The 19,758-nt window shown below is 40.6% G+C and overlaps 1 protein-coding gene across 1 annotated transcript in view; it reads right to left on the bottom strand.

Annotated features, from left to right (window-relative positions):
* The window catches only part of LOC117518003 (vacuole membrane protein 1-like), a 256,471-nt gene that overhangs the window by 86,455 nt on the left and 150,258 nt on the right, over nt 1-19,758 (bottom strand). Inside the window, exon 8 of the mRNA XM_034179118.1 lies at nt 5,266-5,397. Coding sequence (XP_034035009.1) covers nt 5,266-5,397 — 132 coding nt within the window. The remainder of the gene's footprint in view (nt 1-5,265; nt 5,398-19,758) is intronic.

The raw sequence follows: 19,758 nt of genomic DNA, 5'->3' as shown, positions 1-19,758 counted from the left end.
GTAATGCCATCCAGAGTAAGGATCTGGTTAGACACCATGTTTCTAAGATTTGTGGGACCAAGTACAATAACTTCAGTTTTATCTGAGTTTAAAAGCAGGAAATTAGAGGTCATCCATGTCTTTATGTCTGTAAGACAATCCTGCAGTTTAGCTAATTGGTGTGTGTCCTCTGGCTTCATGGATAGATAAAGCTGGGTATCATCTGCGTAACAATGAAAATTTAAGCAATGCCGTCTAATAATACTGCCTAATAGAAACATGTATAAAGTCCTAGCACAGAACCTTGTGGAACTCCATAATTAACCTTAGTCTGTGAAGAAGATTCCTCATTTACATGAACAAATTGTAATCTATTAGATAAATATGATTCAAACCACCGCAGCGCAGTGCCTTTAATACCTATGGCATGCTCTAATCTCTGTAATAAAATTTTATGGTCAACAGTATCAAAAGCAGCACTGAGGTCTAACAGAACAAGCACAGACATGAGTCCACTGTCTGAGGCCATAAGAAGATCATTTGTAACCTTCACTAATGCTGTTTCTGTACTATGATGAATTCTAAAAACCTGACTGAAACTCTTCAAATAAACCATTCCTCTGCAGATGATCAGTTAGCTGTTTTACAACTACCATTTCAAGAATTTTTTGAGAGAAAAGGAAGGTTGGAGATTGGCCTATAATTAGCTAAGATAGCTGGGTCAAGTGATGGCTTTTTAAGTAATGGTTTAATTACTGCCACCCTTAAAAGCCTGTGGTACATAGCCAACTAATAAAGATAGATTGGATCATATTTAAGATCGAGTCATTAATTAATGTAGGGCTTCCTTGAGCAGCCTGGTAGGAATGGGGTCTAATAGACATGTTGATGGTTTGGAGGAGAGTAACTAATGAAAATAACTCAGACAGAACATATGGAGAGAAAGAGTCTAACCAAATACCGGCATCACTGAAAGCAGCCAAAGATAACGATATGTCTTTGGGATGGTTATGAGTAATTCTTCTCTAATAGTTAAATTTTTATAGCAAAGAAAGTCATGAAGTCATTACGATTAAAGTTAAAGGAATACTCGGCTCAATAGAGCTCTGACTCTTGTCAGCCCTGGCTACAGTGCTGAAAAGAAACCTGGGTTGTTCTTATTTTCTTCAATTAGTGATGAGTAGTAAGATGTCCTAGCTTTACGGAGGGCTTTTTTATAGAGCAACAGACTCTTTTTCCAGGCTAAGTGAAGATCTTCTAAATCAGTGAGACGCCATTTCCTCTCCAACTTACGAGTTATCTGCTTTAAGCTGCGAGTTTGTGAGTTATACCATGGAGTCAAGCACTTCTGATTTAAGGCTCTCTTTTTCAGAGGAGCTACAGCATCCAAAGTTGTCTTCAATGAGGATGTAAAACTACTGACGAGATACTCTATCTCACTCACAGAGTTTAGGTAGCTACTCTGCACTGTGTTGGTATATGGCATTAGAGAACATAAAGAAGGAATCATATCCTTAAACCTAGTTACAGCGCTTTCTGAAAGACTTCTAGTGTAAGGACACTTATTCCCCACTGCTGGGTAGTCCATCAGAGTAAATGTAAATGTTATTAAGAAATGATCAGACAGAAGGGAGTTTTCAGGGAATACTGTTAAGTCTTCAATTTCTATGCCATAAGTCAGAACAAGATCTAAGATATGATTAAAGTGGTGGGTGGACTCATTTACATTTTGAACAAAGCCAGTTGAGTCTAATAATAGATTAAATGCAGTGTTGAGGCTGTCATTCTCAGCATCTGTGTGGATGTTAAAATCGCCCACTATAATCTTATCTGAGCTAAGCACTAAGTCAGACAAAAGGTCTGAAAATTCACAGAGAAACTCACAGTAACGACCAAGTGGACGATAGATAATAACAAATAAAACTGGTTTTTGGGACTTCCAATTTGGATGGACAAGACTAACAGTCAAGCTTTCAAATGAATTAAAGCTCTGTATGGGTTTTTGATTAATTAATAAGCTGGAATGGAAGATTGCTGCTAATCCTCCGCCTCGGCCCGTGCTACAAGCATTCTGGCAGTTAGTGTGACTCGGGGGTGTTGACTCATTTAAACTAACATATTCATCCTGCTGTAACCAGGTTTCTGTAAGGCAGAATAAATCAATATGTTGATCAATTATTATATCATTTACTAACAGGGACTTAGAAGAGAGAGACCTAATGTTTAATAGACCACATTTAACTGTTTTAGTCTGTGGTGCAGTTGAAGGTGCTATATAATTTTTTCTTTTTGAATTTTTATGCTTAAATAGATTTTTACTGGTTATTGGTGGTCTGGGAGCAGGCACCGTCTCTACGGGGATGGGGTAATGAGGGGATGGCAGGGGGAGAGAAGCTGCAGAGAGGTGTGTAAGACTACAACTCTGCTTCCTGGTCCCAACCCTGGATAGTCACGGTTTGGAGGATTTAATAAAATTGGCCATATTTCTAGAAATGAGAGCTGCTCCATCCAAAGTGGGATGGATGCCGTCTCTCCTAACAAGACCAGGTTTTCCCCAGAAGCTTTGCCAATTATCTATGAAGCCCACCTCATTTTTTTTGTATACCTTATATATATATATATATATATATATATATATATATATATATATATATATATATATATATATATATATATATATATATATATATATACCGTTTTTTTTTCTGGCAGAAAAAAAAACCTGGTCTGAATTCAAGCACAGTGTATTATAATATTTTTATGGAACAATATTCAGATACTTCACATAGACTTTAAGGATGCACGTACACTCTGCATGTATACACAACAAAACTGAATTGAAAACAGCAATTAAAGGAAATAAAAGTAAGCACTAATGTAAAACCCAAAACTTCACCTTACTGCTTCACTGCTTCACCTCAGGGAGCTTTGGTGGCTGCTAGGTGCTCACATACATTGATGTGGTCCTAGAAGAGCCATTAACTTGCCAGAAAACCTCTCACTTGAGACTGCTGTCAAAATACCAGTGCGCCACGTTGTAGTGCACCTCAGCTCTTAAGGAGATGACAATGACACTGTGCTTTATTTCACATTTTGCCCAAAACACAAACGTAACTAAATGAGTGACTAAATATGCTCCTATGCATTCTCTGCCCTAATATGTGCTCATATTATGCTCCCTGTAAACAACAATGCAAAGTTGGACACACCCCAAATGCATTTGCACTACATGCTTTAGACCATGTATCATCCAGCTGTAAAGATACAGCCCTTATGCTGCATTTCATTTTCTTTGGGAGCTGTAAGTCACATGACACAGGGAATGACATCATACTGAGATAAATAGGTTACAGTTTCTACCACAAGTCAGAAAATAAGATGGACCCTTCCAAGATTTTAAAGTATAGAGTGCTACAAAAAATATTTGGTCCACCAAAGAAACCATATGGAAGAGAAATGATACTGCATTAGCTACATTAGAATTTTAATTTACTGCCTGGTTTCTAGCACAGTGTAGCCAGTTATTGTTGTTATGAACATCTGCCAGATTAGCCAGTATTAGTGGCACCAGCTGATAACACATTATGTGGCATTTCACACATAAAAATATTGTAGCAACGTGTCCATTAAGTACTTTGAGCACGACTTATTAAACTGGACATAAAGAAGACAGAAGTGCTAAAAACAAATAAAACAAACAAACAAAAAATCCATTATACAGCTTTCCTCACTGTTGCTGCTTGGAGCCATGATCTTGGAATGTGAACTCAGTGTATGTAGGGTTCGAAGGAGTTGACAAGTTAGAATTCCAGTTGGTAGATCACATAACCGGAAAATTCCAGCCTCTCAGTACAAATAGAGCACGACATTATTGTGGAACACAATAATAAGGTCATAATATGCAGTGTTGTATAGTAATAAAGTAAAAATACTTCACTTCTGTACTTAAGCACGTTTTGGGAGACTTTGTACTTTACTTGAGTTTTTTTTAATTCAGCTTACTTTCACTTTTAGTACTTCACTACATTTCCGACCTTAATTGCATACTTCTACTCTGATACATTTTCTATGCGCCATGCCGTTAATCGTTACAAAAAAAAAAAAAAAAAAACAACAAAACACACACACACGAAAAAATTTGTGTTTTCACCCAGAGACACCACTGATTACTAGTGACAGCAACGAAGTCAGGTCGATTCGTCATGAGTCATGTCCGGTAGGCTTTTTTGCAATTGCGCACTTGGGGGGTGATTGTCAGGAAAGTTATAATTTCTCTACATTGATTACAGACCTGCAGTGGGTCTGTAATCAACTTTTCTGCAGAGCAGCTTTGCTTTGCTTTGAACCTTGAACCAATCGAAGCAGTGATTTGCAGGTCGAAGTAGTGCTTCAATCTACAATTCGTGGATTGATTGCTAGATTTCATTTTATCCAAATTTTTCCCCGCTAAAACCCCTGAAGAGCATATGTCTGTGAGTAATATTTAATATTTTTTATGTTAAACCGCCTGTTATGGTCTTCTGAAACAGTTGATAAATGTATTTTATAACTAAAAATGGGACCGATGCTAATGCGTTAGCATGTCTATGGCGTTTTCAATGTTAAAGTTAGCATTAAGCTGTTCGCATCAGCACGTTTGTGTTGATTTGTTTTCTGTATGGCTCAGCGTTCGTTGTCGTAAAAGAGTCAAATTGTAATTTTTTTAAATTTATTTTTATTCATATATTATAGCAACAACAATAATCGTCTACATAGTAGACAATAATAGTCAATAATAATAGACTATACAATTTTAGAGAAAGAGACAAAAGAACCTAGTGAAACAAAACACAACAGAAAAGATAAAACCATGTAACAATGAAAATAAATAAATACATATAGAAATAAATAAATGTTTCCTGTGAACACCTAGTGAGTAGCCTACTGTCGTTTAGGTTTGAAACCTTGTTTCCGAAGTGTTTTTGTGTGATGTGCACAATTTTCAGTATTTTGACTAATACAACCAGTCATTTACAAGCCTAGATAAACTTTGTAATATAAAAAAAATCAGTCCGTTTTTGATTATTAACATTTACTTGTACTTTTACTTTCAATACTTGAGTACATTTACTTGTACATTACTTGTCATACTTAAGTACAATAAATACTAGATACTTTAAGACTTTTACTTGAGTAGCATTTCAATCGGTGACTTGAACTTCTATCAAAGTCATTTTTTAATGGGTATCTGTACTTTTACTTAAGTGTGATTTTCCGGTACTTTATACAACACTGATAGTATGCCACCTGTGTGGACTGGGTGTGGTCCAGCATCTCCTCAAACCTCTGGTAGTTCTCATCGTCAGGGTCAATGCCGGATAGCCGTGCAGCCCGGGCCATAAAGTATGGGGGGAGCTCTCTTATAGCTGTACCTGCACCCTGTTCACAGACAAAACAAACAAACAAACAAACAAACAAGTATATATAATGTTATTTACCTCCATGCAGTTGTTCTTGTTTGTTGCACGTTCTAAAGTGACAGGCTTCTGTTTGTTAATTTGACTGCTGTCTGCTCATACTAAACATCACAAGTCAAGTTTGACAGAGAGACATGTTAGGAACGTAAGATGATTATTTTACTAATTTATTAATTCCCTTATGGAAGTCAAAACTACCTGCTTGAGTCCCTTGATTAATTGCTCTCACCATCTACATAACTGACTGATATGTGTGCCTGGCTAGTAAGGAATTAGCAAAACCTGGCAGAAGTACTAAATAGTGTGTATATAAATATTTTACACTCAACAAAAATATAACGCAACACTTTTGGTTTTGCTCCCATTTTGTATGAGATGAACTCAAAGATCTAAAACTTTTTCCACATACACAATATCACCATTTCCCTCAAATATTGTTCACAAACCAGTCTAAATCTGTGACAGTGAGCACTTCTCCTTTGCTGAGATAATCCATCCCACCTCACAGGTGTGCCATATCAAGATGCTGATTAGACACCATGATTAGTGCACAGGTGTGCCTTAGACTGCCCACAATAAAAGGCCACTCTGAAAGGTGCAGTTTTGTTTTATTGGGGGGGGATACCAGTCAGTATCTGGTGTGACCACCATTTGCCTCATGCAGTGCAACACATCTCCTTCGCATAGAGTTGAAGAGAACACCTCTCCAACGTGCCAAACGCCAGCGAATGTGAGCATTTGCCCACTCAAGTCGGTTACGACGACAAACTGGAGTCAGGTCGAGACCCCGATGAGGACGACGAGCATGCAGATGAGCTTCCCTGAGACGGTTTCTGACAGTTTGTGCAGAAATTCTTTGGTTATGCAAACCGATTGTTTCAGCAGCTGTCCGAGTGGCTGGTCTCAGACGATCTTGGAGGTGAACATGCTGGATGTGGAGGTCCTGGGCTGGTGTGGTTACACGTGGTCTGCAGTTGTGAGGCTGGTTGGATGTACTGCCAAATTCTCTGAAACACCTTTGGAGACGGCTTATGGTAGGGACATGAACATTCAATACACGAGCAACAGCTCTGGTTGACATTCCTGCTGTCAGCATGCCAATTGCACGCTCCCTCAAATCTTGCGACATCTGTGGCATTGTGCTGTGTGATAAAACTGCACCTTTCAGAGTGGCCTTTTATTGTGGGCAGTCTAAGGCACACCTGTGCACTAATCATGGTGTCTAATCAGTGCAGATTAGACACTCTGCACTACATTGAGCAGAGGCAGACTGCTATAGGCTGGTGACTGCCTCTCGGTAGCAGGGGTCTGGTTAGGTTTAAAGCTTCAGCTTTTGTGACTTCTTGATTATTCTTCTCTACAAGAGTCAAGACAGAAGTCAGACCACCAGAGCAAGAATTTTAGCTGAGGAAGCTTCTGCGATTTGAAGCGAAACGTCCTCGCGTCAAGCAACCCAGTCCAGTTGAAGACTCAGCTTCTCTACTATGGAAACCACCTGGACAACTGAGAGCCTACACAGAAACAGTGCAACTACATTCCATTGAAGTTGGGGTGTTGTGTAAAATGTAAATAAAAACAGAATACAATTATTTGCAAATCCTCTTCAATCTATATTCAATTGAATACACCACAAAGACAAGATATTTAATGTTCAAACTGATAAACTTTATTGTTTTTGTGCAAATATTTGCTCATTTTGAAATGGATGCCTGCAACACATTTCAAAAATGCTGGGACAGTGGTATGTTTATCACTGTGTTACATCACCTTTCCTTCTAACAACACTTAAGCGTTGGACAATTGAAAGTTTGTTCATAAAGTTTGTTGACATCCAAAAATCTGCTTGTGACTTTTTTTAATTCTAGTTTTTTCGCATACTGGTCTTTTGACACTTCAATTTAATATTAAAACAATGTTAATATTATGTTAACATTAACTCCAGTGAACACAGACATCAATTAGAGCGGAATGACAGGAACTGTTCCAAACATGCATCGTGTTATGGGTCCCTAAAAGACCCCATTAGCATATTTTAGGAATGACGTGTGAGTTTCAGTAAATAATTTAGCCAGTCATAAATACAGATGGAACATCTCAAAAATGTAATTGGATTAGTTATTTAGTTATTTCTTTAAATTCAAAATAAATAAGATCACTTAAATGCTCTTCAATGTCAAATTGCAATTATAACTCATAAAATCCTGTTTCCACATGTTAGCTCAACACGGAATACACACTCATCTCCACCGCTTAGTCCAAGTAAGGGTTGCAGGGGGCCTGAGTCTATCCCAGCAATCATAGAGCTTGAGGCGGGGTACACCCTGGACAGGACGCTAGTCTGTCGTAGGGCCACACAATTTAAAGTTCCCAATCCAGCTAAACCTGTGTGTATTTGGATGTGGGGGGAAGCCAGAGCACCTGGAGGGAACCCACACAAACACAGGGAGAACATGCAAACTCCACACAGAAAGGACACAGGGCAGGAATGGAACCCATAACCGTCTCGCTGTGAGGCAACAGTGCTAACCACTAAGCCACCGTGCTGCCCAACACGGAATACATTTAAATGAAATCTGGTTCCAATGACGTAAGAAAGGTCTAGTACAAGAACACTTTAAAATAATTTTTCTGCTAGACAAACTGCTTCAAACATCATTTAAGGTATGTACTTTGATGAATGTTCTATTAAAAAAGCATACAATTTTGATCTCTGGGGCATTAAAAGGCCAACAAAATCAATACTGGCTATCCAAAGTAGTTTGCAGTCCACGGCAGCTGGGATTGTGTAATCAGCGTGCTTAATGAGAGGAAAACAGAAAGGACTTAGAGGACTACAAATTCCACAGATTAAAAGATTGTGAACACATAAAACACAGGACCTGGGATAGTAAATAAATAATAAATACATAAATCATGATGGTACCTCAAAATAGCATATTGACACAAAGTATTGCTAACTCCTTTGAACAAATCCTCTCTGCACATGAGGAATGAAGTAAAAAGAAGAAAATAAGTCCAATGCAGCCCTGCTGATGCCCCTGCTTTTGCATGGATCCTGCAGCATGAAGTGCTCGAAGGCCATGACTATCCCTGGATGGGACACCAGTTGGACACAGGTTACTTGCCCAGCCAAGGCTGCTCCTGAATTGCAGCGGAGTAGAGTGGGACAATGCAGATGGAGTGCCTTGTCCGGACACAGACACGGACCAGGAATCAACTCCAGACTCTTCATACTGCCAGCCCAAATCCTTATCCCACTGAAAAAGCTGCAAAAGTAACAAGTGCTACAAAAGAGGTCTGAAATAACAGTTGTTGGTATCAAACAGCTAAAAGGAGCTTGTAGCCAGAAAGCAGCAGAGCCTCTGTGATTGAGGGGAGCTTAAAATAAAGAAATCAGTTGTAAATTGAAGGTAATAATTCTCAGCACTTGGTCGGTTCATCAAGTCATCCAGCCCAAAGATGAGGACGTGATAGGTGAACACTACAGACTTAATTAATGTGATGAAACCATACGCCAAGAATGCAAGGAGGAGGTCAGCTCATGACTTTACTGTTTCCAGGTGCAGGAGAGGAGTCGAGATGCAAGAGAGCAATGAGAGAAGACACAATAACTGACAATTAAAGATGACATTTGGATTATTTCAAGCTCCGACACAACTCTAACATCCGATGCTGAAATTCAGGTGGAACACACAAAATCACAGCTTGAATTTCTGTGTAATTACTGCCACATTACTTGCATGGAGCTTACGTTCTTAGCCAGAAAATGATTAGTGGGTAGTTAGCAGCCATGGCAGCGACAACAAGCCCAAACAATCATTCTCAGGAGGCGGTACGATCCCAAAACCTGGCAGACTGAATCTTTAATCTGGACACCCTGTTCTCTTGTAAACACTGCAGTCTTTGATGAAATCTGCCAGTTTTCTCTTATATTGGAGACGTGCCTTAATCTCCCAGGCAGCTGCACCATTCAACAGCTCTGCCTCTTGTTGTTGGTGAGCGTGCGTGTGCCTATGTGGCTGTGAGCAATCTGTCCACCTGCGCCATGGCGCTGTTTGAAGTTGATCACTTAAGGGCCTTCGGTCGTGGACAGAAGCTTCAAGAGGTAAAATACAAAGAGGGAGGAACAAGGCAGAGAGAAAGAAGAGAGATCAGAAGAGTGGGGGGGTGATGAGGCGGGATAACTCGCCACTGCGCACCCAGCAGAGTATCCATAAAGTGGGCGGGGATGCAGCGGGGTGCTGGCGCAGCTCCCTTAGAAACCGTGGCTACAACAGGTGTTGGTAACTGCAGAGGCTGGAGCACTCAGCTGAGGCCATGCCAGGATGGTGCTAAAGGGGGCGTGGTGGTGATTATGTGCAGGTAAATCACAATGGAATTGGGTAAAAAGTAACACCACACACACACACACACTTACAGCTAATAAAAAGATGAGAAAATGGAAATTTGGTCAAACCTCAGTCAAACATCTCATCTCACTCAAAATAATATATAATAATAATAATATAATATAACATCATCATCATCATCATCATCATCTGTATCACACAGTCCAGTGTAAAGCATTTGGGGCATGTCCAACTCCATTTGGGTATATACAGTAGTGTTCAGAATAATAGTAGTGCTATGTGACTAAAAGATTAATCCAGGTTTTGAGTATATTTCTTATTGTTACATGGGAATCAAGGTACCAGTAGATTCAGTAGATTCTCACAAATCCAACAGGACCAAGCATTCATGATATGCACACTCTTAGGCTATGAATTGGGCTATTAGTAAAAAAAAAGTAGAAAGGGGGTGTTCACAATATAGTAGCATCTGCCCGTTGAACAGCTACAAACTCAAAACTATTATGTTCAAACTGCTTTGTTAGCAATCCTGTGAAATCACTAACTAGTATTTAGTTGTATAACCACAGTTTTTCATGATTTCTTCACATCTGCGAGGCATTAATTTTGTGGATGTGGAACCAAGATTTTGCTGGTTTACTAGTGTGCTTGGGGTCATTGTCTTGTTGAAACACCCATTTCAAGGGCAGTTCCTCTTCAGCATAAGGCAACATGACCTCTTCAACGATTTGACATATCCAAACATGATCCTGATACCTGGTATGTGATATATAGGCCCAACACCATAGTATGAGAAACATGCCCATATCATGATGCTTGCACCACCATGCTTCACGGTCTTCACTGTGACTGTGGCTTGAATTCAGAGTTTGGGGGTCGTCGCACAAAACTGTCTGCAGCCCTTGGACCCAAAAGAACAATTTGTTACTCTCATCAGTCCACAAATATTCCTCCATTTCTCTTTAGGTCAGTTGATGTGTTCTTTGGCAAAATTGTAACCTCTTCTGCACGTCTTTATTTAACAAGGGACTTTGCAGGGTGATTCTTGCAAATAAATTAGCTTCACACAGGCGTCTTCTAACTGTCACAGCACTTACAGGTAACTCCAGACTGTCTTTGATCATCCTGGAGCTGATCAATGGGTGAGCCTTTGCCATTCTGGTTATTCTTCTATCCATTTTGATGGTTGTTTCCATTTTCTTACACGCGTCTCTGGTTTTTTTTTTTTTTTTGTCCATTTTAAAGCATTGGAGATCATTGTAGATGAACAGCCTATAATTTTTTGCACCTGTGTATAAGTTTTCCCCTCTCCAATCAACTTTTTAATCAAACTACGCTGTTCTCCTGAACAATGTCTTGAACGTCCCATTTTCCTCAGGCTTTCAAAGAGAAAAGCATGTTCAACAGTTCTGGCTTCATCTTTAAATAGGGGACACCTGATTCACACCTGTTTGTTCCACAAAACTGACAACTCACTGACGGAATGCCACACTACTATTATTGTGGAACACCCCTTTCTACTTTTTTTTTACTAATAGCCCAATTTCAGAGCTTTAGAAGTGTGCTATCATGAATTCTTGGTCTTTTTGATTTGTGAGAATCTACTGAATCTACTGGTACTTGTTTCCATGTAACAATAAGGAATATACTCAAACCTGGATTAATCTTTTTAGTCACATAGCAATACTATTATTCTGAACACTACTGTACATGGAATGTAACCTGAGTGAAAAGTAACATGCAAGACACAAAGGGGTTGTATTTACTCACTTAATTGATCATGGATGTGTTGTGGGCATAACTGAATGAAATCATCTGTTATCTCTTATTGCTGTAAAGAGCCAGACAGCAGCCACCAAGGCTCCCTGAGGTGAAGCCATAAAACAATAGAGTGGAAATTTAGCATTTGTCAATTTTGTTGTTTTCAATAAATTTAGGTTGTGTACAAGAGAGGCGTATGCAAGGTTATGAACACCATTTGGAATATTGTGCCTGCCACGCCTCATTTAGAACTGACACGCCCATGTGAGCATACACATACCGGTAGCGTAAGTGCCGTTGTTGCTAAGTGAATGTGGATGCTGGGTGTGAAAATGACCACAGTGTGGGTTGGACACCAGAAATGACACTTTGCCTCAGTAGAAGATAGGGACCTACATTTTCAATGAGAAATGAAACACTCCAGTTTATACAGATACAGATCCGTTATTGTCATTGTAACCAGTACAACGAAAAGGTAAGGTACAAGCCTTTCAGTGCAAATGTAAACCTGAGGAAACTATGCACATACTTGAAAGTTCTAGAGCAGAAAAGAAAAATAAACATACACGTGAAAATTAACCGAATGAAAGAGGTATGTCCAGAGTGCAAATTATAAAAGAAGAAAAAAAATTCTAAAAAGGAAGTAGCAAAAAATAGATTGCATATAAAAAAGACAAGAGTATACAAAACTGTATATTTCAGAGGCAGTGGATATTGCACATAAACAATATTGCACTAATTTCAATTTTTTTATTTGGTTCCAGTGGCATTCAAAGCTCTAACAGCAGTTGGGTATAATCTGTTTTTTCAGTCTATTTGCACTTGCTTTAATGGCCCTGTACCATCTGCCTGACAGCAGTAGCTCAAACTGAGAGTGTCCAGGGTGGGATGAGTCCTTTAGGATGGTGTTGGCTCTCCTGAGACAATAAGAGCCATGAAGGTCCCCCAGTGTGGGTAGAAGGCATCCCAGTGATCTCCTCTGGAGCTCTTTCCTGTTTGCCAAAGTGCAGCTGACAAACCACGTACAGAGGCAGTATGTGAGGATGCTCTCCATGGTAGAGTGGTAAAAACACAAGCAATCTCTGGTTTATGTTATTTTTCCCGAGGGATTCTCAGAAAGTGGAGTCTTTGCTGTGCCTTCTTTACCAAGTGTGTGATGTTCCTGTCCCAGGTCAGTTTCTGCTCTATGTGGACTCCAAGAAAACAGAAGTCTTTGACGCTTTCCACACAGGTCCCCCAATGATAACGGGCTAAATGTCTGCTTTGTTTCTCCTGATGTCTATGATTAGCTCCTTGGTTTTGGATGTGTTCAGGAGCAGGTTATTTTCTCTACACCCCACCATCAGCTGTTCCACGTCATCCCGGTAGGCGGACTCATCTCCTCCAGTGATGCAGCCTACCACTGTGGTGTCATCCACATACTTAATAAAGGTGTTGCTGGTATGGGTAGGGGTGCAGTCAGAGGTGTAGAGGGTGAAGAGCAGTGGGCTCAGCACGCAGCCTTGACGGGAATCGGTGCAGAGTGTCAGAGCTGTGGATATGTGAGGGCCAATCCTGACTCTCTGTGAGCAATCTAACAGAAAGTCCTTAATCCAAAAACATGTGGAATGAAGTAGACAGAGGTTCAGCAGTTTCCTCACGAGGCCTTGGGGGAGGATGGTGTTGAATGCTGAACTATAAGCCACAAAGAGAAGACGGGTGTAGTTACCCTGTTGCTCCAGGTAGGTCAGTGTGGTGTAGAGGGCAACAGTCACGGTGTCCTCTGTGACCTGTTGGCCTTGTAAGTGAATTTGTATGGGTCTTGAGTGTGGGTTATGAAATGACATGATGTGACTTCATCACCACCGGTGTGAGTGCAGCAGGCTGTCATTGAGGCTGGTTCTGGGGGGATTTCTTGGGTAGGGGACTACAGTGGAGTTTCTTCAGGCATGACAGGACAGCTGACTGTGTTGGGGACCGCTTGAAGATTTTGGTGAAAGATCCAGCAAGCTGGTCTGCACAGTCTTTCAGCACCTGCCTGGAGACACCCGCGGGGACCTGTTGCTTTGCGTGGGTTGACACCTCACAGCGTGTGCCTCACCTCGTGCTCCCCACAGAAATGAAACTGCTGTACTTTGATTTGGCAACTTAAGCAGTCAGAGTTGCTGGCTTCATTTGCAGAACGTTGTGTTTGAGCAACAGCAATGTGAAATGAGGAAGACTGAATCTAGATTATCATCATTTGAGGGAGTCTTCCTCTTACAATGTCAGTCCTTCCCCCAGGTTTTGTGACGTCAGGTAGCTTATCCTATATGATCTGGATAGAAGGACAAGCCGGACGAACAACCCTTCCAATAATATAACTAAATAAACGCATACCGAAATCTTGACTATGAGTGAATATTTTGTTTCTGATGATCCATTCCTCTGACTACATGTTTCCAAGTGCATATGGTTAATGTATCATAAACAATAATGAAGCTTGAAAGCAAGTTACAGCAGAAAGCAGCTGTGGAAAGTGTGCCTAGTTCCTGTAAAGCTCCCTGTAGTAAAGAAGTAGCTTGGACATGTATTTCCCCTCTCACCACATAATGCAGAACAAGGAAACAGAGAAGAAAGAATGATAAACTCATTATGTGTGACTGGTCAAGTTCTCTTTTCCGGAGGTTTAGCTGCTGTAACCTTCTCAAGCAATGCTATTTAAAGTGGAGAATGAAGAAAATCAACTAGATAACACAGAACTGTGTGGTTGTGTGTGGTGTGTGGGGAGGGCATCTCTGTCTCTCTCTCTCATCTCTCACACACACACACACACACACACACACACACACACACCAACACACACACACACACACACACACCACACACACACACTAGGACACTGTGAGTTGATTTGACAACTCTGACACACGTTTGACTCACTGATGAGCCACAGAGTTCCAAGGTAACTGCAACTAGACACCCAGAAAAGACACTAAAATGTCATTATTATGCAGTTATTAAGGTGCCTAGATGTCTTGGGTATTAGGTCTCTCTGAAGAATCCTTGGGTACTGCTGGAATACCTTTGTGTCAAACAATCGATTAGATTGGCTGCCAATCAGGAGCCAGTTCAGCTCTACAAGATGGTGCACCGGTGTCACCGACTGAACGGTCTCCCTTAAAAATCCGTCCACCTTTTGCATCTGCGCATGCGTCATTAGCCGCGGTTCACAGATTAAAACCTCATTTATGCTTCAAACTGCACTCCAGTCATCATCTACCTCAGCGACAGATATCTGAAGCTTTTGTACAACGATCATTTCCACATAAATTCAGCATTATTTCATCATAAAAGGTGGCGGAAGCGACCAGAGCACCAGGGCTAAGCGAGCTGCTAGCTGATGCGCTCACTGCACGTCAGTCATTTCAAAGCATCACGGAATTTTGCAGTTTCTGCTTAAAAATGCCTCGTTTCTGCCTAAAACTGACTTTAGAATGATTTAAGAGGTTTTACCTTTATCATCTGATGGTTAATAATCACATTAATCCATCTGATTGCTGTGGGTGATTGCTGCACCTTTTGTGCAGATGCAAAAGGCGGACCGATTTTTAGAGGCGGTCTGCGGCACCGGTACATATTTTGTTTTGGCTGTTTTTTTTTTGTTTGTTTTCCCTTGAGGATGCCCCATGTTGATGCCAAGTTGGATGCTCTTCCTGACACAACTCCAATGGGCAGTGGGAATGGGCAACACGTGGTCTAGAACTGGGAACCGTCTGTTCTGGAAGCAAGCCATCATGCTGCATTAATTATTACAATTTGATTCACAAAAAATTTACATTTATGTTATTGCTCTTTATTGGTGTAGAAGTACTACAAGAATCATTCACAGCAGCCACAAGAATGGTTAGAGGTGTGAAACCACTAACACTGCTCACGGGGAATTCACAATGAGGTGTTGGGGGTTTCCCAAAGTGAATGAATTGTCAATGAACGCATTTGTACCTGAAGTCTGACTGTAGTTTTGTCAGGCTCACAGACACATGGTCAGAGCACAAAACATTTAAGCAAATAATAAATAGTGAGTTTCAACACTTCTTAACAATGGTTTATATGAAAATAAGATTTCACAGGAATGTACACATCTTCACGCTTCTAGTTGCTAATTATAAAAAACATTTTAACGTGTTGAAGTACTTTGAGCTTCAAGTATCATACTGAAAAATGTGTCTCTATATAAAGCCAACAAATCTGGTGGCGTTTGTGTTTGACCACCTCAGTTTTGATGAAACCTTAAAGATCATGTTATGCATATTAGATTGAGACTACGCATTGTTATAAACAGTCTGTGCCACAGCCATTACTGCAGAAAACCATAAATGAACTTCCTGTACCATTGGTCAAGTTGTAATTACATCATCATCATAATATGGATGTTTCAACCTGAGTGTAGAGAATGCGTAGTACAAGTCTTCTTCAGTAAACGTGCATAAATACATTCCTGAAAATGGAGACCCAGTCAAGACCCAGCTAGTTTTTTGAGATGACTATTGACAGGTTGTCTGACTGCCTGGTTGACGATCAGGACCCAGAGAGAGAGAGAGAGAGAGAGAGAGAGAGAGAGAGAGAGAGAGAAGAGAGAGAGAGAGAGAGAGAACACAATGTCAGGCTCAGAACACAATTTACATGGCTCATTTCACATCTTGTTCAAAACATGCTGTCCTCCAAATCTTTATTAGTGAAATACCTCTCCTCTGCACTAAAACACTTCCCTCTTAGTTCCCTTTTAGTTAATTTTCCACAAACCTGCACTCTCTCATGGCACAGATCCAAGTTGGGAGATCTGAGACCCAACCTGATCCAGAATAGACTGACTGATATTTCTTACTGACCTGCCTTGGGTCTTGGATCGGCTCTTTGGTCACTAGATCAAAGAGGAACTGTGAAGCCTTCTGATGTGTAGTTGTAGAAACAGTTCATCAATGAAGTCTGTCATCTGAGTATCAACTATGGCAGGAACGATGGGTATTTCCTGGTTGTCTGCAGCGGAGCGATTAAAGCTGAACCCTCGGACGCAGCTTGCAACTTGGATAAACAAACCTGACTTTGTGGGAGCCTCTGTGAGATCACAGAAGCATGTTTCACAGTATTTCTATTAATGATTGGCAGCTGTGTGAGGTTTTGCAACATTACTGCTCAAATTAACCTGTTCCATACATGTTATAGAGTGGTGGCAATGTGGTGGCCAAGCAGTTTCCAGAGCAGAACGTTCCCAGTTCAAGACAATTCCTGCCCTTTATCCGTGTAAGGTGGAGATGCGTCAGGACATCCAGTGTAAAACATGTACCAAAGCAATGTACCAAAGCAGATCTATCTCAGATCTGCTATGGTGACCCCGAGTGAAAAAAGGAGAACCCGAAGGAACCTATGATGCATATCATAGAGATGTTTTGCGTGTTGGCTATGAATGTCATGCAAAATATGCACTATGCACAATTCCTCGAATCACAGCCAGAGAAGCCTATAACTTCTTTTGGACTGTCTGGGTGTCTTGGTGGCTTTCTTCACTATTCTCCTTCTTGCATTGTAATTTAGTTTTTTAAAACTGTCCCCTCCAAAAAGTTACCATATAGGACTATACTGTTTGTGTGTCTTAAAGAGTGATTCAACTTAAGCCCCAAGACATATTCATTGACTTGGAAATGTGCATGTATCCATCAACTGACTTGTTTGAAGAAATTGGCAATAAAACTGATTATTTATGTGTGTTATACCAAAGGGCACCATTACTTATGCAACCATCATGTTGGCTTTGATATTTGCATTTAATTTATATCAAGTTGTAGAGATTTGCTTTGAGTTTGAGTTTAAGGAGGATAATTTTAAAAATTTTAATATTGAGAAGCCTCAATCATATATACGAGGTCTGTCCAAAAAGTATCGGACCTTTTTATTTTTTTCAAAAACCATATGGATTTGAATCACGTGTGATTGCATCAGCCAAGCTTGAACCTTCGTGCGCATGCGTGAGTTTTTTCACGCCTGTCGGTTGTGTCATTCGCCTGTGAGCAGGCTTTGTGTGAGCAGTGGTCCACCCCTCGTCGGATTTTATTGCAAATAAATGTCTGAACGATTTGGAGCTTTGCTGCATCAAATCTTTCCAGAAACTGTGAGAGACCTCCAGGTGGACACCATTCGGAAAATTTAGATGGCTTTCAGCGATGATTTTATGGGGATTACACAGATTAAGGAGTGATCCAGCCAGTTTAAAGACCGCCCACAGCATCTGAGAGCGCGCCGCGCTCTGAGCGCCGATCGACAAGCTGAATCAACCAGATCATTTCCAACGTGGAGGCTTTGTTGATCCGGGACGTCGTCTGACTTTCACAAAAGAGGCAGAAGGCGTGGACATCAGCACTTTATCGGCACATTCTACTGTTACAGGAGTTTTTTTTTTTCATGGAAAGAGAAGCGAAGGATTGTGCCACCGTGCTGCTCATGGCGCGGGACAAAACCACAAAACCGACAGGCGTGAAAAAACTCACGCATGCACACGAAGGTTCAAGCTTGGCTGATGCAATGACATGTGATTCAAATCCATACGGTTTTTGCAAAAAATAAAAAGGTCCAACACTTTTTGGACAGACCTCGTGTATATATATATATATATATATATATATATATATATATATATATATATATGCAATGCTATGCAATGCACAACAAAACAAAATGCAGAAAGACGCCGAACTTTTGAATGGACATTTTCGGTACAAAGTTCTACAGGATCAGGCCCGGATCCAGACCGGTTTGGACCGATGCAATTTTTTTTTACCCATCGTTCGTCATCGGTAAAAAAAAAAAATCTTGAATAATCTCGAAAAGCTGAACGTGTCCCCGCGGTGAACACAGCTTTTCGGTGGTTTTCATGTCAACCTATAGTCCGTAAATTATACAGATTTTTCCGAGTTTCAAAGTCATATGGATGTACAAATAAAGTCGGATATTCAGGGTTTGGTCTGTAATAAACTATTTCTGCAGCGCGGCTCCACTTTGAAGCCATGAACCATTGAAGCAATGCTTCGATCCAGTAGCTCGTTGGTTCTTTGATTCACTGCTCTTCAGAAACGGCAAGCTGCTTCTTAACCCCTCGCAAAGCCATTAAAATATCGTCAGTCACTTTTGTGTGGATTAAAGTCACTAACTGGGACTCTTGTCTTGTTGCTGTCAAGAAACGAGAATCGTCCTCCGTTCTGTTCACACAGCTCGAAACGCTGCGTGGCTGAGACAGAGTCCGGTCAGAATTAATAACTTCAAAATGAATCTTACAGCAGATGGCGTCACTCTGCCCATTTTTTTAAGTCACAGCCCAAATCTCTTTCAGAATCAGTGTCTCAAAAAGTCACTTTGGTGTATGTGTGCTTGTTTATAGTTCATTTAAATGGATAATAGGAAAAAAGTAGCTGATGTGAAATTTGCCATAATTTGCCATAAATGCAGCACAAGTAAGGTCGGTGTCTGTACTGGTGTCCCATGCCAAACGTCCGCCCCCTAAAAATCGGTCCACCAGTAGCTCGTAGACAGTAGCTCGTCTGAGTCTGAGTCTCTACACCCAAAGCAATCAAATAGATGAATATGATTATTAACCATCAGATGATGAAGGTAAAACCTCTTAAATCATTCTAAAGTCAGTTTTAAGCAAAAACGAGGCCATTTTAATTAGAAATGAGGCGAAACTCTGTGACGCTTGAAAATGACCGATGCGCAGTGAACACATCACCAAGCTGCTCATGTAGCTGTGGCGCTCTGATCCCTTCATCTGTCTTTTATGATGAAATAATGCTGAATTTATGTGGAAATGATTCTTGTACAAAAGCTTCAGATATCTCTTGCTGAGACAGATGATGACTGGAGGCAGTTTGAAGCAGAAACGAGGTGATAATCGGTGAACATGCGCAGTAAAGGCAGGGCAGACCAATTTTTAGGGGGGGCTGTTTGGTCGGCAACACCAGTACCTGTTACTCAATAATGTCAAAGAACAACAAAAACTATTCATGACATCATGAACAGTGTGTCAGCAAGTGAAATATAGATCAAACTGAAGGAATCATGATGAAAATGACAAGAAAACAGAAGAAAATATCAGGTGTTCTGGATGGGTTCGGTTTTTTTATGCAAAGGCTCATTTTGTCACAAAATAATTTCTTAGATGTCCCCATGCAAGTTTTGCTAATCCACATAAGGGGCCTCATTTC

The sequence above is a fragment of the Thalassophryne amazonica genome, chromosome 9 (assembly GCF_902500255.1).
Source record: "Thalassophryne amazonica chromosome 9, fThaAma1.1, whole genome shotgun sequence".
In the NCBI taxonomy this organism is placed as follows: domain Eukaryota; kingdom Metazoa; phylum Chordata; class Actinopteri; order Batrachoidiformes; family Batrachoididae; genus Thalassophryne; species Thalassophryne amazonica.
Note: the sequence above shows the minus strand (reverse complement) of the source record. Positions and strands in the feature narration are given on the sequence as shown.